General features: G+C 45.3%; 1 protein-coding gene across 1 annotated transcript in view; it reads right to left on the bottom strand.

The window, feature by feature from the left end:
• PLD1 (phospholipase D1) overlaps window positions 1-24,092 on the bottom strand; it is a 149,419-nt gene that overhangs the window by 7,503 nt on the left and 117,824 nt on the right. Inside the window, exons 21-25 of the mRNA XM_063131984.1 lie at window positions 17,659-17,772; window positions 12,397-12,446; window positions 9,192-9,326; window positions 2,803-2,956; window positions 30-144 (exon numbers count right to left, since the gene is read on the bottom strand). Of these exons, the coding sequence (XP_062988054.1) occupies window positions 30-144; window positions 2,803-2,956; window positions 9,192-9,326; window positions 12,397-12,446; window positions 17,659-17,772 (568 nt within the window). The remainder of the gene's footprint in view (window positions 1-29; window positions 145-2,802; window positions 2,957-9,191; window positions 9,327-12,396; window positions 12,447-17,658; window positions 17,773-24,092) is intronic.

Here is a 24,092-nt window from a genome sequence, read left to right as displayed (position 1 = left end):
CAGGAGCAAAGACTGAGTAAATACTTCACCTTATCAAAAATAGTAGCATTGCGTGCAGCTGTTGAAATCCACACTTCCTTGAAGAACTTGTCAGAGACAGGATCCTGGATATCATTAGGGTCTGCTGAACTGCCCAGAACAACTCTGAGAATGGGAGAGAGACAAAGAAAAACAAGGGGAGAAATTATACATTATTAAGAGATCTTGCGCAATCATTCTCAGAGTCAGGAATATGAAATACAAAAGAGGGTTCTAAGAAAGTATCCAGAAGTTTCTAAAACAAAAGCCAAACAGAAGTTGGAGCTGATCGCGAATGAAGAAGGAAGCATAGAATAAAGACCCAGATTCCAGAACTTGGGTTAAACTAGGGGCCTCTTTCATAGAATCATAGAATAGTAGAGTTGGAAGGGTCCTATAAGGTCATCGAGTCAACCCCCCTGCTCAATGCAGGAATCCACCTTAAAGCATACCTGACAGGTGGTTGTCCAGCTGCTTCTTGAAGGACTCTAGTGTGGGAGAGCCCACAACCTCCCTAGGTAACTGATTCCATTGTTGTACTGCTCTAACAGTCAGGAAATTTTTCCTGATACCCAGCCGGAATCTGGCTTCCTGTAACTTGAGCTCATTATTCCGTGTCCTGCACTCTGGGATGATCAAGAAGAGATCCTGGCCCTCCTCTGTGTGACAACTTTTCAAGTATTTGAAGAGTGCTCTCATGTCGCCCCTCAATCTTCTCTTCTCCAGGCTAAACATGCCCAGTTCTTTCAGTCTCTCTTCATAGGGCTTTGTTTCCAGACCCCTGATCATCCTGGTTGCCCTCTTCTGAACACGCTCCAGCTTGTTTGAATAATATGGGAAGTTCACCCCTCCTTGGATCTGGATGTGAAGGTGTGGGAATCAATGGGTCGTTCTTCAGGCCACTTGCCTGGCTTTATGGGCAAACATTCTCCAAAGCCAGGAGTCAGGGAGAAACCCAGCCCCTTCCTTATATGACAGTCTGCAAGTGTGGGGAGACCAGCCCACGTCACCCCGACCCAAAGCCTCACAGCTTGGAGTAGGTGAGGCAAGGGAAGAAATTATACATTATTAAGAGATCTTACACAATCATTCTCAGAGCCAGGAATATGAAATACAAAAGAGGGTGTTAAGGAAGTATCCTGATGTTTCCGCAACAAAAGCCAAACAGAGGTTGGGGCTGATTACCAGCCCGAGTTTTGGACTTTCTGTTTCAAAGTCTTCTTCTTCACATTTAAGGTGGGATGTCCAGGAAGCCTCAATTTCAGAGAGGCAGCAGTGTGTGAGATGGAGAGGGGACCGCTTTCATTTATCCTGTGGCAGCTACCCTGCTGGTTATCTGGTCAGTTTGATAGCAGCTGCAATTTAAGAAGGATTGCTAATTGTATTTCACAATCTGGCAGTGGCAGCCTTAATTTCAGAGAGGCTTTCCAAAAAAGGGAGCCTTTCAACAAGAAGACAGTATACCACAAAGAGGATTAAAAAACCAAAAAGGAAGGGGGGACCCTGTGAGAGTCAGTGTGTGTAGCTAGGCAAACTTCCTGCGAACTGATTCCAGGTTTTGCAGTTGAAATGATGGCGGTTCATTCATAAATCCAAATTATAGCAACACAGGAAGCTGCCTTATATCTCATCAGACCACTCGTCTATCTGGCTCAGTATTGTCTACGTTAATTGGCAGCAGGTTCCCATGGTTTGAGAGAGGAGATTTTCCCAGCCCTACCCGGAGATGCTGGGGACTAATCCTGGGACCTTCTGCCTATAAATCTTTCACTGAGCTATAGCCTTCTGTTGGATGAAAGCTGGGATCCAAGTGAGATACATAAATAGATGGATAAATAAAACAGATAACTGTATCAATCCAACACCTTAAGGTGCCTTCCTGAAAGGTGATTTTGTGCATCCTTCCGCAATCTGGTACCCTCCAGATTTTTTAGACTACAACCCCCAGCATTCCTGACCATTGGCCATGCTGGCTGGGGCTGATGGGAGTTGAAGTCCAAAACATCTGGAGGGTATCAGGATGGGGAAAGCTGTTATACTGTATTAATCCTACTCTTGACACCCAAAGGTTGAGGGAGAAATACTTCTGCCCTTTTAACACGGCTGTAATGTTTAATCCATTGATCAGACCGGGGGACGGGGGACCCTTTTAATTGACTAAAAAGATGCCCTCGATTAATAAGATGTTTAAAAACCATATGCAGACTGCAGATGGCAAGTGGCATCATAGAAAAGGCATTCCTCATGGGTTTTTTTGACACAGAAGTTCCCTATAATCATTGTCAGTTCTTCTACAGCCATGGCTAGACCAAGCCTATATCCTGGGATTGTCCCAGGATCATCCCTGTGCATCCAAATGACACACAGGGGATCCTGGGAGCAGGCAGGGACAACCCCTGCATTTGCCTAGGATAATTCTTAGGTCTAGCTAAGGCCTAAGATTATGCTTGAGATGGGACATTTGTGAGCATCACAAATATGGTTTTTAGATTTGCTTCACAAATATGGTTTTTATCCCTATGCATATCTAACTGATAGAATAAGGGTAGAATCCTATGCATCTTTAGACAGAAAAAAAGTCCTACAACTCCCAGCATGCCCCAGCCATAGATTGCAATCCTATGCTCACGTACTTGGGAGTAAGCCCTATTGAATTCAATGGGACTTACTTCTGCGTGGACTTGTATAGGACTCCATAATGGAACTAATTAATATATTTTTAAAAAAAAATTAATTGACTTTCAGCTCTACTTTCAATGAAGCAGCTTTTGGCAGACATAGTACCTAAAGCACTGAAGGCGGAGAGACTGAGCAAATTTTCCGGCTTTGTAGGGTTCCCCATCCATCACGGAATCCACGGTGTCCGTGTCCTGTACGATGACGGCCATTTCGCTGTCTCGTTTCCCCAGCATGCTGCGGTCATTGATGTTAGCAGAGCCTACGAAAGACATGGTGTGGGAAGAAACACAGAAAATGCTGCCCATGTTATGAATAAAGGAGCCCTTTAAAATAGCTCCAAGGACCATACAAACTCATTGCCATGTTTCAGGTGGCACCATAGTGCGCAACAGCACAGATGACAACCCATGATCAGGGGGGATCCGCACGTCGCTCCCAGAGCGCTTCTATGCGACCCCAGTGCACCCCGAAAACGATAGTCTGATTTCCCTGTAAAAGAAACGAGGAAGAGCCGTCCATGCTGCCGCCGCTGCCGACAAGGAGAGCTCTCCGCCGGTGAGGAGAGCTCAGCAATAGAAGGCGGGGTGAAGAGCGGAAGAAGCTCTCTACCCCGCCTTCTTTTGCCGAGCTCTCCTCGCCGGCGGAGAGCTCTCCTCGGCGGCGGCGGCGGCATGGACGGCTCTTCCTCGTTTCTTTTACAGGGAAGTCAGACTATTGTTTTCGGGGTGCACTGGGGTCGCATAGAAGCGCTCTGGGAGCGACGTGCGGATCCCCTCCAGGAGTGGTCTTGGACAGTAAACAGAGCATTTCAAATTTGGTGATAGCAGTAAATGAATCTGCCACAGGGGGAAAAAATCCTACAATTTGCATGCTTTATTTCAATTGCATCAGTAAGTAGGATGCTTAGTTTTCACAGAAAGGATTTAATTTACATTCTAGTCTTTTGGAATGATGAGAGTAATCACACGGGGGAAATCACGTTTCCTTACCGTTGCTTCTTCACACTTCCTCATTCTTCCCGGAGGGGAAAGAGGAAGTAAACAAAGACTATGGGGTCCATTCAGAGGCTGTTTTTATCGCATGGCTTTTCCTGCACAGAGCAGGTCACAGCACGTTCTTTTTTTTAAAAAAATGGACTTAGGGTCTATTTTGCGATGGAAAAACGAGTGGAAGGAGCAGGAGGCACATGGGAGGTGGACGTCATCATCTAAAGTAGGGGTGTGCACGCTCCCTACTCTTCGCCACGCTCTGCCGGCCCCCCAATCCTCTTCGCCTCCGCCTTAAGGGGAGGCGAAGCACCTCGCTCCGCTTCTAATTTGCCGGTCCGATTAGAAGCGGAGCACATCCCTAATCTAAAGGATGCACGTACAGCCGTAAGTGGGCAGTAGCGAGTGTGCAATAAAATGCTCGTCTGATGAATCTCGATAATAGGATAAAGCAGGGGTGCAGACCTCAAAAGCCACATCGGGCCCTCTGGGGGTTTCCTAGACAGCCCCCCCATTTCCCATGGCACCACCTCCACCCCATGGCCACCAATCGTGTTCATGGGCTACTTCAAGGCCCCCTCCTGCTTCTCTACCCTTCTTATTTCTGTTTCTCTTTAAACTGGACTGAACAACCCTTCAAACAGAGGACACCTTCAAATAGAGGACTCTCCACTGCCAGCTCTCCAAAATAAAGGGCCATCCTTTGTAAAGTAGGACACCCAACTACCCTACATGAGCACCAGTGCCTCTATGCTGCCAAGTCCACCCATCATATAAACTATTCATGAGGCCACATCAGTTCTCCAGCCAGTTCAAAACACCTTCTTTGCTAGCAGGCGGTAAAGAACTGATGGAATCACCTCGGCCAATTTGTGCAAATTCTAAAGTCAATCGATATAAATGCCTTGTGAACATTATCCATTTTTTTCTCATTTATGAAAAAAACCGAGGCTGGTAAAGGCTGACAGTTTTTGAGATGAAGATTTGTTAAGATAGCCTTTATGTCAAAGGCACCTCCTAATATAAAGAATCAAAACCCCATAAAAACAGCCAATAACATACTGGAGAGAAGTGTCTCTCTGTGTGTATAATACCCCATGCTTCATAAACTCTGGCATACAAGAGAAGGTTAAACAATTCTCAATCCAAATCACAAAAATATTCACAGCTTAATGTCTCTGGTAGCTCCAAGCTGTTTCTGTAGAGCAATGCAACAGCACTGGAGTGTAGCTATATCGAAAGGTCTGCTCTGCAGATTATCTCTGCGTAAGTTGGAACATGTGAAATATTGTGCCTTTTGCAAATGTTGCTGTTAGATGGGAGGCAGCGTGCCTTCCAGGTGGCCGGGGTGGAAGGGGGTGGGAGACAGTAGACTACTATTATACGTATCCTACAATCCTAGGGACAAGTAAGAAGCATACTTCACCTGTTAAGACAAGGAAGAAGTATACTTCACCTGTTATGTAGGTAAGTTGTCTTTTATTTGGGTAAAAATTACAGGCTGAGAGGAGGGAGCTTCCGCCCCTTCTAGAACCCTGCCTTGTGCTGTTCCTCCTCATTTTATGAGCTGGTGGAGGCTTGCCTCAGCCAGTGAAGAGGCAGGCGCAGCAGACGTTGGTGGCTCCGATGTCAGTAGGGTGGTGAATCCGCTCCGGGTTCCAGTCAGAACCAGTCAGAGCTCTAAAGAAGCTATCCAATTGTGCAAGGTGGGGAAGGGGAACAGGGTTTATGAATGAGGAAGGAAAAATATAAGCCTCCCCACCCTGCCTATAACAATCCCCTTGCAATTAGTCTCTGCAACTGTAATGAATTTAAGAAAAATAAGAGATGCAGTTTCATGCCACACAGTAAGTGTAACATGTAGTTGTGCCCTCTTTGTGCCTAATGCTAACCATGTAGGAAACACTGAAGTTGCAGAGGTGCAACTTCTTTCTCTACGTGGATGGTTTACAAGCTTCAGTGAGTCATTTTACTGAATTTATTGATGTTTTGTGTTTATGTTGCATGCTATTCTAGTTATTTCTAGTAGAAAAAAGGTTAATAATTAAGATCAACAAATATTAAATAATAAAATAACCAGGCTACTATGAAGAAATAATATCATTGTGTTGTTGATGTGTTGTTGTTTTTTGCAGTTCTGGGTTCTTACACAAAATGAGTGCTGTTGCATTCATGTTCTGCTTGTGGGTTTCCTGCGGGCAGCTGGTTGGCCACCGTGTGAACAGAGTGATGGTCTAGATGGGCCCTTGGTCTGATCCGCATGGCTCCTCTTGTGTTCTTATGCTTACCAGACAACAGTATACTGAATTTTCCTAACTGTATGGGAGGTAATATAAGCAAGGCAGGGCCTATTTCTTGTTCCAAGCAGAATGAGTTAAGGCTGTCCTTTGCAACCTCCAGTAGAAAAGAGAGAGTAACAAGAAGAAGGATGACTTTTTCTTGACATATTGCTCACCCCACTCCAATCTCTTGGAAAATAAGCTGATGGCGCGCACACATATTGGCATAAAGCACCCAGATTTCACAGCATGTTCTGTTCTTTGAGGAGCAAATGACAAATTGCCAAAATTTTGAGGCAAATCCCAAGTTTTAAAAAAGCCAGATGGACCTGGCTCTCTACAGAAGATCTTCGTGGCAAATGACAAGTGGAAATTTCCTTTACCAACCAGTTTTTCTTCCTTACTGCGTCAGATTGTATTGAGTACAATACTCAAGCCAGGGTGGTCTCACTTATGATAAGGCTGCCATCTTTTTACCTAACGTGTTTTTAGTGGCTGTAGCACAAGAAGAAATGCAACAGGAGGGAGATCTAGCTGTATTTAGGAGCACACACCTTCAGGAAGAAAACCATGCATGGTGACTGAGGGCGCTCAGCTTGGATGTCCCTTGGCTGAGGCCTACAAAAACAACCATAATCATGAAAAATAAAAAATGGAATCAAGTCTCCTTTGGGCCTAGAAGCAAAGTACTTTTGATCACAGTGAGAGAGATCTCAGCCTGACAGCTAGTGTAGGAAGACTGGAAAATAAGCAGGGCATCTAACTTATCACTGTTTCTTCAGAGACTTCCCATGCTTTAATTTGCTCCCAGATGGCCTGTAAGTCCCATGGAAACTTCCCTGGGTCGGGTTAGTTGATTCCTGGATATTGGCTAACAACTGCAACATTTCAGAGCAGTTGACTCCTGGACATTGGCGCTAACAACTGCAACACTGACTCCCTTTAACTCAGAGGCAAGGGCCGTGCTTAGTGGTAGGGCACTTGCTTTGCATGCAAAAGGTCACAGGTTTCAACCCCAATATCTCCAAGAAGAGCTGGACACACACCTGCCTGAAATCCTGGAGAGCCAGTGCTGCAGGTGAGTATTGACAATACTGGGCTAGACAGACCAAAGGTCTTAGTATAAAGCAGCTTCTCATGTTCCTAATTCAAACTTGTCTCGCCACCGTGTCTTTGATTTCCGTCAGCCCTTTCTTGCCCTTTATATTTTGCACTTTGCACGTTCTATACTGGATTTCCAAAAGGGAAGTCACCATTTTAGTGTGGGCCTTAATGATGGAACGGGGTGGGAAGATGGCGTGCACAGAATGAGTGAGAGGTGAGTGCACAAAGCAACCAGTGTGGTGGGCTTGTTTGCATGTGCGTGTGTGAATATCATGGTAGAGAATGGGATGTGTATGTGGGTAGGGGGGAAAAAGAAGTGGGATGGTTTCATTTTACATTAGGCCAGACTCAGTTATGTCTGTGTGGTAAACGGGAGAAAATATTTATTATAATCCAATGCATTTTGGACCCTAAAATCAGGGAAATTCAGGACGCAGAAGTTTTCAGAAATGAATATGCAGTCTCTTCAGCCCTCTTGTTTGATTTTGAATACCAGACCAATCTTCGGCCTAGCTGCCAGCCTCAGGCCTGCTGTCAGGTGGGATGGTTAGCAACTGTTGGCTCAGCTACTGACAGCTGGAAGCCACAGGCCTGTGACTCATCCGCCACTCTTACAAAGCCACAAAGCTGTGGTGATGGCCACAATGCTTAGACAGCTTTAAAAGGGAGTTAGACCAATTCATGGAGGAAACCTCTACCCTATACCAAGAGTGAACTCATTATTTGAGGGTGGATTCTTACATATATACTCATTTACCAAGAATGAATTCATTCTTGAGTGTGGATCCTTATATCACCAAAACAACATTGTCTACTAACAAGAGGGAGGTATTAGCAGGCTCAGGGAAACCTCAATGTTTGCAGAGGTACAAAAAAAAAAAAAAAAAAATTAGGGGGAAAACAACCTAGATGGATTGGTGGTTGGTTGGGGACATGCCACAAAACAGCCACAAAAATGAGGACTGAGCATACTGAATGATGGGAGTGGGGTGATGGAAAACCAGTTGGTGGAGGGGAAATGGAATGGACAGGAGCACTGCACTGCAACATTTTGTTGCAGTGCTATTAACCATAAAGACTATATGGAAGTTCCAGGTTCAGAGTCACCAGTTGCTGAGGAGCAACGACAGGACAGGGCAGTTGCTTTCATCTCCTGCTTGTGGGCTTCCCAAAAGGCATCTGGTTGGCCACTCTAGGAATAAGCATGCTGGGTTTGAGAGGGTTCCGGAGGGCATAGCTAGACCAGCCGATATCCCTGGGATCACCCTGGGATCATCCCTATGCATTCACATGACACATAGGGGATCCCAGGAGCAGGGAGGGATGATCTCTCCCTTGCTCCAGGATATCGGCCTACCCTTTTTTTGTGGTTTTCCCACAGTCTCAGGATGATCCCGAGACCGCAGAATGTGTGGGTGGGCGTCGCAGGTTGTCCTGGCTCCTCGTGAGTAACCGCCATCAGGGGCGGGGGGAGAGGGGAATTTTTTTTTAAAAAAAAAGTACTGTTTTGCATTCAAGCGCTCGGGCTTCTTTAAAAAAAATCCCTAGGACGTCGAGTGCCGCGTGTAGACAAGAGGGAGATCTCGCGATAGCCACATTGCAAGATCCTCCCTCCTCCGTCACGCTAGACCCGGTAGGTCTAGCCGTGGCCTAAGTCTTATCCAGCAGGGCTCTTCTTATGTACTTACAAAAATAAAGCAACATGTGGCTTGGACCCATCACACTCAAATCCTAAATGCTTGCCCAGCTGTACTTGAAGATGATTTAAATTTCTTATGGCCCAATCCTACACCCATTTAGACAGGGGGGGGGGAATCCTACAACTCCCAGCATGTAGGGAGTTTAGGACTTTTTTCTCTGTCTAAACATGCAAAGGATGCACTCGTAGACACCTTTCTCAGAAAATGACTCATGGCTTCGTACAATAGCGATCAAAACATACAACAAATTAAAATAATTTGGTTGTAACATCAAGTGTGGAGGTTGCTGCTTTGGCTGAGTGCTCAGCGAACACCCCTCTCAGTCTATGTATTCAGGCACCACAAGTCCCTCAGAAACCTGTCGAGGTATTTTAATTGGGATACTTGACGAACGTACTCTCTTACTTAACAAATTGCTCACTTACCGATGATGACGGTGTTGTCATCTGCAATCATCAGCTTGCTGTGGACGTAGATCAGTTCTGTGACAAGCTTCCCATCCAGCTCAGCGTAGTTTCGAAGCCCACAGAACGAGATGTAATTAATCCACTGGTCTCCCACTGAAGGATGGCACGTGGGGGGGGGGGGGCGTTTATAAAAAGAAAGGGAACAGAAGGACTTCAGGAATGAGATACTGTGGCTGTGGAGCAAATAATCTATTGGACATAAGTTACAGGAGGATAGACTTTGGTGAATCATTAGGAGAAATGTCTTGATGGGAAGAGCAGATTGATAATGGTGTTGGGAATATTGTACCCTTGTCTGCATGTTACCGGAACGGGGCAGTGTGGCAGTTAGTTAATGCGTGGGAATTTTGACCAAAGCTAGCTTTAGGATCTCTAGAGCTCCAATGTGGTTTCCTGTGGTTTCTTCCTTTTGCTCCTCCCCTTCCTCCTCTGACATCCACTATTGCTGGGAGCACATGTGTTTTCTCTTGATGCTGCCGGTGTAATAGAACACAACACAGGCTGAACAAACTCCTTCTGAAACTCTATGCTGTACCTGCATTGTACATCCAAGAATATTTGTGAATAAAACCATTTTTCTTTCCTTCACTGCAGAACAGTGCAGTCTCCTTTCATTGTTCTAAAATAGCCTCTATGTTCATGTGGGACTGGTAAACACTCATTCAGTTTTTCCTTTTTCTCTGCTAACTGCCTTTCTAACAGGGTGAATCATTACTAAATAATCCCATCAAATGGAACCAATGGCCTAGGAGCTAGGGGGCTCTCCCTAGCCAGAGGTCTTCAAATTGAGGCTGGACATCCATCTGTTGGGAATGCTGGAGCTCTGAATTGCCCGCATCAAGCAGAGGTTGGACTAGCTTGTGAACCATCCAGAGAGTTTCAGCTATTGCACAGTATAGAAATGTAATCAATAAACAAGATAGCACTCGAGATCCCCTCCAACTCTATGATACTATGCTTTACTTACTGTCAGGACCATATAAGCATTACATATCAGCAGTAATGGTAGTGGCAAAAACAGCGATAGGTGGTCATTATCCTACTAGCGACTTTAAGGCAAGACATGGGTGCAAATGGCCATGTGACTTCCCTTTTCTTTTGGTCTGCGGGTCCTTGTTCCTGAACAGGGAGTGCTGCTAGTTTGTCTCTCCTTAGCTAGATTTGGCATGATTCAAATGCAATTGACCTTATCTAAAGAGCTTCACTTCCTGTGACAGCTTGAAAATGGCTGCAGTGTCGAACATCTTGACAGGTGGACTTAGGTGTTAGAATGTAGAGCCACTAGGGATGGCTGTCATGGGAAAATCTGGCCTTTTGAGGGGCTTGTCAGATTTCTCTGGAGCCCCCAACTCAACTTGCATTTGTGAGCTGAGCCATAGGGTTTATCCTGAAATCTGGGAATGGCATCTTTCGCACAAAATGCAGTTGTAATTTAATAAATTTGCACAAATTTTGGTTGTAAATTGTGCAAATGTGCATAATTCGCACAAATTATGACTGTAATTTGCACAAATTTTACAAATCGGCACAATTTATAGCTGAAATTCGCACAAATTTTGCAAATATGCACAGTTTGCGCAAAAAAAAAAAAAAAGGGTAAAAAAATTAGAGAAATTCCGCTGGCTGGCCTGACTCATTGCACACCATGTCAGGCGAGTTGGCAGAAGATGGAATGGAGTCTAGGGAGCCGAGCCTAGTCTAGGGGGCTGCCTTTGAAGATGGTTCGGAAGCTGCAGCTTTTGCAAAATGCAGCAGCCAGACTGATAACCGGAACCAGAAGGTTCGAACATATAAGACCGATTCTGACCCACTTGCATTGGCTGCCTATATGTTTCTGAGCCCAATTCAAGGTGCTGGTTTTAACCTATAAAGCCTTACGCGGTTTGGGACCGCAATACCTGACAGAATGCCTCTCCTGACATGAACCTACCCATATACTACACTCAACATCTAAGATCCTCCTCTGAGTGCCTCCTCTGAGGGAAGCCTGGAGGATAGCAACAAGGGAGAGGGCCTTTTCAGTGGTTGCCCCCCAATTATGGAATGATCTCCCCAACGAGGCTCGCCTGGCGCCAACATTGTTATCTTTTCAGCACCAGGTCAAGACTTTTCTCTTCTCCCAGGCAGTTAACAACATATGCTGAGTTTTTAACTGATCCCAGAATAGTGGTTTTAAATGGATATTGTTGTTTTTATGCTTTTGATGGTTTTAAACTTTTGTATATTTGTTTTTAATGTTCACTGTTTTTAACCTTTGTAAACCGCCCAGAGAGCTTTGGCTATGGGGCAGTATATAAATGTAATAAACAAATAAATAAATAATAAAAGCTTGTTGAGCTCCATTCCCCAACTGGATTCCTCCAACCTCCCTAATAGCTGCCTTCCTCAACCTGGCAACCCCCAGATGATCCATACTACAACTCCCATCAGCCCCAGCTGCTATGGCAATGGTCATGAATGATGGGTATTGTAGCCCAAAACATCTAGAGACCGCCTGGTTGGAGAAGGCTGGTGTATAGCTTAGATAAGAACGTAAGAAGTGCCCTGATGCTGGATCAGACCAAGGGTCCATCTAGTCCAGCACTCTGTTCACACAGTGGCCCACCAGTGGTAGACCAGGGACCAACAAGAGAGGACATGGTGCAACAGCACCCTCCCACCCATGTTCCCCATCAACTGGTGCACACAGGCTTACTGCCTCGAATACTGGAGATAGCACACCTTATAGTCAATGTAAACCAAGGGGAAAAGGAAGTATTAAATGGACCATGCAACAGTCTCAGAATACAACCCAGACTTCGCCCAATTCCAAACACTGATCTACAGGATTTAGCCTAGGTAATCTGCTTGCTGCAATGGCATCAAGTTACAAAAGTGTGTTTGGGGCGGGCGGGGGGGGGGATAATTTACTTTGAACTGTATCCAAAGGGATGCAGTAAACTGCAGCTTTATTCCGTTTTTGTCAGACACCCAGATGTTGTTTTGTTAGTTTGTTTCTTTTATTTTGAAGATCTCCTTGACATAATTGAGGCCTCCTGCGCTACTGGTTATACAATCCAGCAATTACGCCTGCTAACGTGTGCTTTATAGCGTATCAATCAAAGTTTAGTGTCCTCGAGGCCCAACAGCATGCGGCACACACAGAGCAAAGCAAAGCACTTACTCTCGGCTTTCAGCTGTCCCAGGATCGAATTATCTCCTCTGCACATGGTCCTGGAAGAATTAAGACCACAATTAAACTCAGTAAACAGCAGCACGTGAACGAGTTTACAAGGATGGAGCTAATTAAAATCACCAGATACATTCATCTATAAAATGGGGACGTGGTTGCGGGGAACACAACTGACTCAATATACCAAAGGCTTTATTGAGAGGGGAAGATGGTAAGATGCAGAAAACTATCTGACGATGTTGATTCCTGATGCACGATGGTGAAACCATAACCATGTCAAAAAGCTCCTGCAGCTTTAACTGTTGTGATGAAGAGGGAATTTCACCAGGTGCTACATGCATACCAATGACACCTGCTGAAATTCCCCTTTCGTCACAACTGTTGAAGATACAGGAGCCCTGTCCACCTTTTCATATGGTCACCGTACTTATGGATAATCCAGGCCTGCCTCTGATTGCTTGCAGTATGAAGGTTCTGTCTAGCAGCCTGGCTCTCCCCCCTTGCCTGGTCTATAGAACCTTAGCTTCCAATGCCATAAACTGTCTTTGGGTTGGGGAGTGCATACGACAGGTCTGGATTAAGGCGTGGCTATTAAAGGGCCATGCCAACCCCACTGGAGTCTGTCCCTAGAGTCCTGTAGCCTAGCCTGACCCTCCTTTGTATAGTCTGTGTCTCATAATGTCCATAATCCCCAACCACTGAGGATGATGGGAATTATGGTCCAAAACATTTTGCAATATAGTTCTAGTAATGCCAGCCTAGCATACAAAGCTTTTGTAAGGATTATGTTCATGGTACACTTTAAACACTCACTGGTGCTACTCAAATACTAAGTATACTATTATTACTACAGCAGCTACTACCTCTGCAGGTCAGGTGACAGAAGGGGCCAAATGGGATTCCACCTGGTCTTATTAAGGTTCCAACTTGGTCCTGCCTTCTCAGTCTTAACAACTTTGGGGTAAAACAAATATAAGTGTCTTTAGACTGGGGGCCTTGCTAGACCTACCTGTAAATCCGTGCGGGAGGAGGGGCCAGCCCGTGCTAAAAGTAGTGCAGGCCGTCGCCCCTGTCTATACATAAGACGCGACGGGCTGCAGGAAGGACCCGTCGTGTCCGCCATTTTTTTTTTAGTTTAAAGGGGCTATGTGTGCAGGAGCACACCAACAATAAAGGTAGGCTTTTTTAAAAAAAGGGTTCCCTGCTCCCCCTCCCCCGATTCTCCCCTCCCCCGTGATCTCCGATCCCCATCCCCCCCCGGCTCCATTTCCCCCACATCTCCCCCCGGCTCCATTTCCCCCAATCTTCTCACCCTGCCATGATGGCCGCAGCGCTTGGGCGGAGCACTGCGCGCCATCCGCCACTTTTCCCGGCTACTCGTGAGTAAATGCGGTAGCTGGGAAAAGCGGTGGAACAGGCTACACACGCACGGTCTCGGGAGTCTGCGGGAAATACCTGGCCAGAAGCGGTGGTTATCCCGGGCCAAGGGAGTGTTATCCCTGCCTGAGCCCGGGATCCCCTGTGCGCTATCTGGACGCACAGGGGCCGGGCCGGGGCTCGTACTGGGCTACTCCGTTGTCTAGCAAGGCCCTGGGCCAACCTGGTTCAGCTTCGCTTGCATTTTAGTTTACCAGCTTGCCTGCTCACCAGGTCAACTGCCTGGCAGCTCAGCTGTCCATCTTCCTTCACCTCCTCCAAACCATCAGCCCTGACACAAATTTAAATGGTGGAAGAGAAGAGGAAAACTCCCAAACGCACAGGTTGCTATTCTGCCTTCCACGCACCCAAATTTGGCATGTTGGTCCACCGATATGATTTGCACTTGGGTGTGTGTAAGAGGTCCTTAGTTTGAATTCTAGAAAAGCCCTGCCTGCAGGAATTGTATGTTTGGGGATGGGCGGCAGCTCAGTGGCATCCATTTAAAAGGGCCTGGTAGCAGGTGATGGGAAAAGATCCCCTTCCTGAGACCCGGAGATTCACTGCCGGACAGAGTCGAGTAACAGTATGAGGCTAGATGGAGAAATAGCCTGACTTGGTCTACGGCATCTTCTTATGTTCATAAAGTCTAATGTCTGTATGCAGCACTAAGCAGTGAGTCATGCAACGTAGTTTCCAGACATGGCATGACTCTCTTAAGTGATCCACGTTGTTTGGGTCATTCTTCAAGACCCACGAGAAAGCAAACCACACATGAGTCACTCTCGCAACACATCTGCACACTGCAGGCATCGCTCAGAGGAGTCAAGCAACATTCGGCCAAATCCTGGTGTGTGAACAACGCTAACAAGGAAAAGGCTGTTTTAGGAAACAGTATTAGGATGACATGTGCATATGTCTATATATCTATTGTGTCCGTGCTTTAAACTATGGTTTCTTATTTGTTGCAGCCTGGAATCTATAAATGAGAGAGAGGGGACTCATCAGAAAATTGGAAGATGGGAGAAGGAAGCTTAATTAAAAAGCCAATGAGCAAATGCGCCCCTTGAGATTTTCTTGTTGAGACACAACACAAAACTCCGTGCTCCCTCTGCTGGCTATTGGACAGAAATACGCAGTAAAATGATCTTTCATAAGTTGAATTGGCAGCATGAAACAAGAACTCCTGCTTAGTTTTGGGAGAAAAGTTGGGTAGCAAAGAGAGTGGGTCAAAGCCTCATAAAATATTTTGGCCACCTTATTATAAAATACAATTTCACCCAAACCACACCGCGGCTCTTTAAAAAAACCAAAACACTTCTGCTGATAAATCCAAGGCTACTATTCCTGCAGATGACCTTTGCCCCTCCAGCTCTATCATTCTCAGCTCCCCCAAAGGCTCCCATTCCCCTTACATGCTGTTATTTATTTATTTATTATTTACTGCCTTTGTTCTGTAGAACTCAAAGTGGTACGCCTAGGTTTTCTGGGTACTCTTCCATTCAGGCATTGATCAGCCCCATACCTGCTTAGCTTCAGCAACATCGCTGCCTGGTGTGACCCTAACCCATTTCTCCCTTGCTTTGCCTTGTGCCTGGAGCTCTTCCAAGGACACCTTTGTGGCAGCCCCCTTTCTCCCCCTTCAAACCCCTGCTCAAAACCCCACCTTTCTATGAAGCCTTGGGTGTAACTCCTTAGTCCTCACCTTCTAACTGAACTGAAGCTCTGTTCTCATACTCCAGTGTAACAGGGGGAGGGGGCAGGATCGTGGCCACCAGCCACCCTCTGTGTACCCATTGACCCCACTCCCAACCTCCATATGTTCAGAGGGTTCTACATGTATACATGTGTAGGGCCTGTGTGTGCAATCAGTGTTCCAGATTGTGGGTACAAATCGTAAGAGCATACCCTTATACAGATGGAGAGCCCTTCCTCACCTTCTGCAGAACATAAAGAGGTTGGCCACAATCCTGCTCCCCCTCCGTGCGTTTCCTGAACATGTGGATAGAATATGAAAACAGGGCTTGTGCATACTCTAACCTCTGCATTCCCTCCTTTCTCTCTATTGCCTGCCGTGCTGTCCCAAATGTATGTTATAGGCACCATGAGGCAGAAGCCTGGCTTTTCTTTTTGTTTATATTACTCTATAAAGTGCCAGGTACATTGTACCCTAAGTAAATTAATCACATAAAAGTAACAGTAATTAACAGTTGCACCCCCCCTAAAGGATCGTGTTTGCAGTTTGGGGGTGTTCTTGGATCCAGAACTGTCACTTGAGGCACAGGTAGATTCAGTGGCAAGACGCTTAGGCTGATATACCTACACCTTTACCTGGACAGAGGTAGACTAGCTGCAGTTATCCGTGCTCTGGTAACCTCTTGTCATATATGGGGTGCCTTTGAAAATTGTCCAGAAACTTACAAAACATGGCAGCACGACTGGCCGACGAGACCACATTACACCAGTACTTTTCCAGCTTCACTGGTTGCCAAAGTGCTGGTATTAACTTTCAAAGCCCTGAACTTCTTGGGGCCAGGTTATCTGAAGGAACGCCTCCTCTCATATGTACCTGCCCAGACCCCAAGATCATCTTCAGGGCAATTTCTCCATGAGCCCCTCCCAAGGGAAGTGAGGCAGGTGGCTACGAGGAGGAGGGCCTTCTCTGCTGTGGCACCCCAGCTTTGGAATGAGTGCCCTAGAGAGATTCGCCTGGCACCTACGTTATACTCTTTTCGACGCAAGGTGAAGACCTTCTCATTTTCCTGGTATTTCGACATTTTACCATCTTAGTCTTTTAACTTTGCTTTTTTAAAACTGTGTTTAAATCTGTATTTTAAATCACTGTATTACTGCTCAGTTTTATTCTTATCCTACTTTTTAATATTGGGTTTTAAGTTTTATACTTTAAATTGTACCTTGTGGGAGCTTCGGCTAGTGTGTGTGTGTGTGTGCATGTGTGTGTATAGAAATGCAATAAATAAATAAATAAAAGTTAAAAGCTAGGATCCAAAGAATGGCAAAGCTATTTCCATGTGACCAAGAGATCTTAGGGCGTGGGTTTCTTGAAGTGCAATTTCCCATGAGTCCTCTTTTGAAACAGTAAGCAAACACAATTTCCTTTTAATCTAAAGAAGCCCTAAGGGTTTATGATACCAGTTTATGATATGGCACAGGAGTCTGGTGTTTTCAGTAGAAAAATTCTAGGAGGGTATTCCACCAAACAACACTTTGCTGAGAGAAACCTCTGGCCCACAGATCTAATCCAACTTTCAGCAGCTTCATCTGCTGATCTACAGGCCTAATACAACCTGGAGGAATGGTGGCTTCACCTATCCTGCATCCTCTCCCCAATGGGAGAAAGTACAAGGTCTGTGAAGCTGCTTTGCTGCATCAGAGAATATCCTTGTGCAGTGAAGCCCGGTTCCCAGTGGACATACCCGGTGGGTCATCCTTCCAACTTGCCTGCTGGGGACCAAATGATGTCATTGGGCATGGCTCCACCCCTTTGACTTCAGGGGGCATGACCATGCCCCCTGCTTTGTTTCAGCCTGCAAAGGCTGGCTGGGGGGGGGGGGGGCGGGTCACAGAGCCCACCACCCCATCCCGGTTGCCAGCTAGTGCCCTCAACTATCTCTGGTGCTGGCCCTGGTCAAAATCAGCATTTGGGATCCAGGAGCAAAGTCTGTATCAGAGATCTCCTTTGCCTTTCTGCTTGTGAGCCTTTGCAGAATGCTGACACTGACTTTGACCAGGTGCTGCTTAGATTCCCTTCAATGATACACCACCACACATGGTGGAAAACAAAAGAACCCCGGCAGTGTGGACCACCCAGGATACCTGTAGTTAAAGTGCATGATTGCTTGCAGTGCATTTCCTCCTCCTGTTGAAATATCCCCTTCAAATCCTGGCAGCAGGGGGATGACGACGTAGACTCGGTACCGTTTGTTTTGCCTAAATGGAAAAGACAAGGCAGGTGATCCAACCTTGCTGCAATGTTATCATTAAAATAAATAAATAAACAAACATGACCAGAAAATCTTCATAGGGTGCAATCCAATCCAGATGCTTATCAGCCTCTGAACTCAAGAGGTTGATGGGCATCCTATACAGGGTGGTAGGAGCACGGAGGCCTTTGACGCCTTTGTGCTCCCCTCATTTTGGATTTTCGTTAGACGGGCAATTTCGTGAGATGGTCTCCTCCCCTCCCCACCCATAGAACTGCCCTCTTTCCTTTGTCTCAGAGTTTGTGAATTAGGAAAGGCAGCCAGCGTAGTTCTCTCCACGCTGGCTGCAAGGGTGAAGGTAGCTCAGACTCCTGGGTCCGAGATTGGAGCGCTGCATCAGGCCTCAGATCCAGCATCCAAAGTACCCTATGCCCCCCCACACCCTGAGACTGTGTCTAGAGTCCACAGGACTGATCTCTCAGTTTATAAATGCAGAACGTCTTCACTCTGCTTAACTCAACCTAACATTCTTTTAAAAACCAGATATCTCCAAAATTGTTTGCTGGTTTGTTAAGTAAAACTGTTAAGTAAGATGTATGTATGTGCATGTGCTTATATATATATATATATATATATATATATATATACACACACACACACACACACACACACACACACACACACACACTATTTGCTATATAATAATAAAATAATATATAGACAATACATAATAAAAATAGCAACCCCTGTCGGAGGTGATCTTCAGTGATTATTATTATTATTATTATTATTATTATTTATTTATTTATATAGCACCATCAATGTACATGGTGCTGTACAGATAACACAGTAAATAGCAAGACTCTGCCGCACAGGCTTACAATCTAATAAGTTGTAGTAAACAATAAAGAGGGGAGGAGAATGCAAACAGGCACAGGGAAGTGTAAACAGGCACAGGGTAGGGCAAAACCAACAGTGTAAAGTCAGAACAAACTCAATATTTGAAGGCTATAGGGAAAAGAAAAGTTTTGAGCTGAGTCTTAAAAGCAGTGATTGAGTTTGTAGTTCTCAAGTGTTCTGGAAGAGCGTTCCAGGCGTAAGGGGCAGCAGAAGAAAAAGGACGAAGCCGAGTAAGGGAAGTGGAGGTCCTTGGGCAGGCGAGAAGCATGGCATCAGAGGAGCGGAGAGCCCGAGCGGGGCGATAGTGTGAGATGAGAGAGGAGAGATAGGCAGGAGCTAGGCAGTGAAGAGCTTTGAAGGTCAGTAGGAGAAGTGATCCCAGGTTCTACTGTTCAGTGATACTGCTCATTCCCAAACCATAAGAAAAATAAGAAGAGCACAGAGACTGAATGAATACTTTGGACGCTGGCAAGCCATTGATGAATGGACTATTACCAAACTCCATTCATCTTCAACTGGCACAATAAAAATGTATGGTCTGCAAAATTAATTGGGTTTAAATAGCCATTGCCTCTCCCCAGTGAACCCTGGGAACTTTTGTTCTGTTTTGCTCTGTTGCGCGTGGGACGAGAAAGAGCTCAGCATCCTCATCAAACTACAATTCCCAGAATGCTACAGCGGAATCCAAGGGGTATAATGCCAACGTAAATCTTGTAATGTAGTTCTGTGCTTAGTGTACAAGTCCAGAACCTTCACGCACCTTTATCTGTGAATAAATCCTAACAAAAGCTATTCAAAGAAATGAATCAGCCAAGTAGCAAATTCAGCATAGTTGCAGTTTAATTTGAAAAAACCCTTTCTCCCTTTTAACACACATTTGTTTTTAGTCTGTCTGACAGATGATTATCATGCAGGCCAGCCAATTTCTGTATTATTTCATTTCCAGAGATGCCCTTGAGTACCTCTATTATTATTATTTTGTAAAAACAACAACAATGATCAGTAAGTTGCCAGACAATTACATTGTACCTAATTAGAATTCATATGGAGTCTGACTTTCCTATTACCATAATAAAATTCAAGGGCGTTAAAATGGAGTACTTCTTGTTTGGGTGTTAGCCAAAGAGGTAGGAAATGACCACTAGGTGGCAAGCATCATAAGGTTTGGATAAAACCACTAAAAATATCGTAAGGTAAAGTAAACCATCAAAGATTCTACCCAGCAGATACATCATTTCCTAGCAATTGTTTGTAGGATTAGTACTTTTAAATAATAAAACAGCCAGGTCCAGAGAATAAATAGATCTATTTTCTGTAGTTAGTACTAGGTATGTGGGATGGGAATGGGAATTGTACCAATCATTCAAATGCAATTGAATTAATTGCACGTGCATTTCCCATCACTAGTGGTTGTCACAAAGTCACAAGGCAGGTGAGATTCCTATGGGTTGAAGGTGAAGAGGGGTGTGTGTTGTTTTCAGTGACATACCCAGGCAAATTGTAAACAAGTTGTTATGTCATAAGAGGTGAGGCTGGATAGCATGGGAAAGTGCTTTTTGCACACCTGAAATCACATTTAATATCAGTCCTTGGAAATGGCAATTGCAACTTGCAGTGTCATATACCCAATGGCTACTAGGGTTGCAATCCTTATACCCACTTGTCAGGGAGCAAGTCATACACCCAACAGCTACAGGGTGGGGAGGAAGATGGAGGGGGGAAGAGAGAGAGGGAGTGAGACAGAAAAGCTGTAAAACAAAGAGATGAAAAGGGGGCTGTCAGAAAAAGTAAAATAAAAGGGGATGTCAGAGAGAGAGAGAGAGAGAAAAGGAGGGATAGAGGACTAATTTACACCAAGCAGGATATTCCACTATGAAAGCGGTATATAAAAGGCAGGAGCCACACTACAGCTTTATAGAGGTATTGAAGTGCACTGACGAATGTTGGGGCTCATTGACACATACCATATACCGCTTTCATAGTGCTCTATCCTGCTTGGTGTGGCTTCTGCCAGAAAGAAAGAACTTAAGAAAATGGGGTGTGAGCAAGACAGAGACGAAGAAGGATTTCAGAAAGAAAGAATGTGAGTAAAGGGGGGGGTGTCAGTATGAGAGTGAGTGAAAGAAAAAGGAGGTAGGAGGAGAGAGAAAAGGGGATATCAGAGAGAGAGGTGGGATTTCTGAAAGAGAGTGTGGGAAACGGGGTGTCAGCGAGCGAACGAGAGAATGGGGACAGAAAGCAAGAAAAAGAAGAGAATGGGTTGGCAGAAAGAAGGAGATAACCACCACTGGCTTTGGCCCCACCCAGTGCTGGCATGCACCCCTTGATAGATTGCCCCCAAGGGAATGTGACTCTTGACTGAAAAAAATGTTCCCCAGCCCTAGTACAGGTGTTGTAGGTTAACAGTGAAAAGAAGGCTCAGTATCAGTATTGAATGGACTGTTTCCCACAATCAGTAGCGCAAGAGAGTAATGAAGGGATGCATCTTTATTTCTGTAAAACTACAAGGGACTTTTTCCTATGCATCGCAGCTGTAATGAGCTTTCGCCTAGCGTAATCATACACACGCACATGCTTGGCTTTAAATTAAAGGTGTCATCTGTACAAGGCAGGGCAGATCATTCGGAAGTAAGGAACATTAATTATTGATATTTGCCAAAAATAATTGCAAAAATAAATCACTAACGAGCAACTATTTTCATTAGAAACAGCGCAGCTTGCTCAGGAAAAATGAACACAATCAGAAAATCGGTCCACGTAAACAGAAGATATGAGCCTATTAATTATATATGCCTTATATTGTCTCAAGAATAAAGAGGTACATATACTTGGATGGAAAGCTCCATCAAGTCCCTCCATTAAGGTTTAAATATTTATGCAAGAGCGAATCCTTCTTCTGCGTGAGGCCCAGAAGATGAAAAATGTCAAGATAATGTGATTTGATTCACTGCCTTCCCCTCTGCTGAAGCCAATCCCAAGAACTTTATAGTAATAGGGATTTTGTAGCATTATGATTGATTCTTGGCCATCCAGCAAGGGATATCTATACACAGATGGTATTGGGAAACATACAGATGGACAGGATATGAATTGCACATCTTGAAATTCATCTGCATTACAATGCATATCAATATGCAAAGTATCCAACACAATCCCTCTCCATAACACAGGGCATCGATCCATCTTGAGCTCCTGTCCCTCCCATTCTCCTCTGTTGTGCAAAACAGATGTGAGCATGTCATTCTTGGCATTCCGTATCTTTTGTCACACTACCATGACCAAGAGATACAGGTGTAGTGGTCAATTTTGAAGTGCCAAAGCTCATTCATAGCCACAGCTCCAAGGAGAGTTCAAAATTGTAGGCAACTCTGTTGATCGATATCAACAAACCAGGTCTAAAAGCTTTTATCTGCTAGGAGCAGGGTTTTTTTTTGGTAAAGCTTCTGGGTCTTAATTGCCCATTCAAGACCAAGGAAAAGGAAAGAAACCTCTCGTACAAGCACTGAGTCATTACTGACTCTTGGAGGGATGCCAGCTTTCGCTGACGTTTTCTTGGCAGGCCTTACAGCGGTGTGGTTTGCCGTTGCCTTCCCCGGCTGTTATTACTTTCCCCCCAGCTAACTGGGTACTCATTTTACCGTCCTTGGGAGGATGGAGGGCTGAGTCGACCTGAGCCGGCTGCCTGAAACCAGTTTCCACTGGGATCGAACTCAGGCCGTGGAGAGAGTTTCAGCTGCAGAAACTGCTGCTTTACCACTCTGCGCCACACGAGGTTCTATTCAGGACCAAGTCACCACAAAATACTTTACATTACAACAAGGAGCAATACATTGTTACTAGAAAAATTCATTTCTCATCAGCTACTGACTGGGTTCACACAACACGCTAACCCACACTCAGCAGTTGAGTGTGAGCTGTGGTTGAACTTTGGATTGTTCGTTGAACTGTGGGTTGGCTTGTTGTCTGAACCCAGGACATTTTCCACAGGGTGGCTTGTTAACCATGCAGTGTGGGTTATTTTTCTGCAACAAGAACCCATGGTGTGTTGTTGGGTTGTTCAGGGTGGTTAACAAGCCATACTGTTGTATGAACAGCCCCAATGTGTGTACTGCAGCTAAACTCGGGGGTGGGGGGTGGGGGAACAACACACAGGGAATTCTGAGGGGAGTGATAGATGACGTCAGCATCCCTGGTAATAAAAAAGTGCCGTCATCTCATCCCTGGCTCCACTACACCATTGCAATCCAAGCCAGGCTATATAGATAGCAGTGGCTCAAGCTTCATTGGGTGCTTCCTGACCAGGCTTTTATAGTTTATCACACTGGGCCTGTTCAGAAGACACCTTAAACCCTGCTGATTAAGGCTTTTGGTTAAGCAGCAGGGTTTTAGTCTTGTGCAATGTGTTTTGCTAACCCTGCTCACTCACTAACCAGAGTTGGACTGTCCGTAGCAGGGTTAGTGGCTCTAACCGTGGCTCAAAGTGTTGTGTGCAACAGCACGGCTTGTGGTAGTGCTAACCCCAGAGAACCAGTTTAGCTAACCCCAGAGCCTGACGTGTCATCTGAACAGGCCCATTGCTTCATTCATGAAATTTTACAGAGGTCCAGATGTCATTGCCATCAATTTGTAAGCTTCCCTCATTTTCCTCTGAGGCTCTCCTCTTCTTTCTTTTCAGGAAAAACCGATTAAGGAAAAAAAGACAGAATAGCTGCGCACTGCTTTTTGACTGGGAACGCTAGGAGTCATCTGTCTGAAAGCATCCACTGGTTCCCATTAAATTCCGTGGGACCAAGTAAATGCTGCAGTTGGCAACAGCCCTGGGGGAAGGGAAAAAACCTTCACTTTTCTCAAGAAATGGAGACCCCAAGAGCAGGTGGCAAGTTAATTCCCTGCTCTGCAGTGTGAGCGGAATTACTTACAATTCCAATTTACCTTCTCTCACATGAATGAATGGGAAAACATAATAATTGCATTTAGGAATACTATTGTGCTAGGGACAATCCTGCCCCACATCCTTGTTGCAGGGTGAATCAGGCATGTGACGTTATATGAGTTATAACATGCAAGTGTTTGCTGCTGCTGCTGCTTTCCCACCTTGTTTTTAAAAAAACACCCTTCCCTGCTTTTGGCCTTCTCTGCTTTGGAAAGAAATCTGTGAAACCCATAATTATCAGCCCTACCTGCAACATCAGTTGATGTTATTTGCATTTTCTTTTCTGTTTGATAGAAAACCTGCACATTATATGCAAAGACACAGCTAAAGTCACATCTTGCTTGGCCCTCAGATACATCCTATGGGAAGCACAATGTTTCCAGTCAAGGGTAGGCATGGCTGGGCACCTGCTGAGGCCCCACATCCCAGCAGGGGTCCACTGGCAAGAACCCCTTGGAATTGCTCCTCCTCTTCGTCATGGCAACCTGCTTGTT

This window comes from Elgaria multicarinata, chromosome 8 (assembly GCF_023053635.1).
Source record: "Elgaria multicarinata webbii isolate HBS135686 ecotype San Diego chromosome 8, rElgMul1.1.pri, whole genome shotgun sequence".
NCBI classification, from domain to species: Eukaryota; Metazoa; Chordata; class Lepidosauria; order Squamata; family Anguidae; genus Elgaria; species Elgaria multicarinata.
The sequence above is the reverse complement of the archived record's forward strand: the minus strand, read 5'-3'. Positions and strand labels throughout refer to the sequence as shown.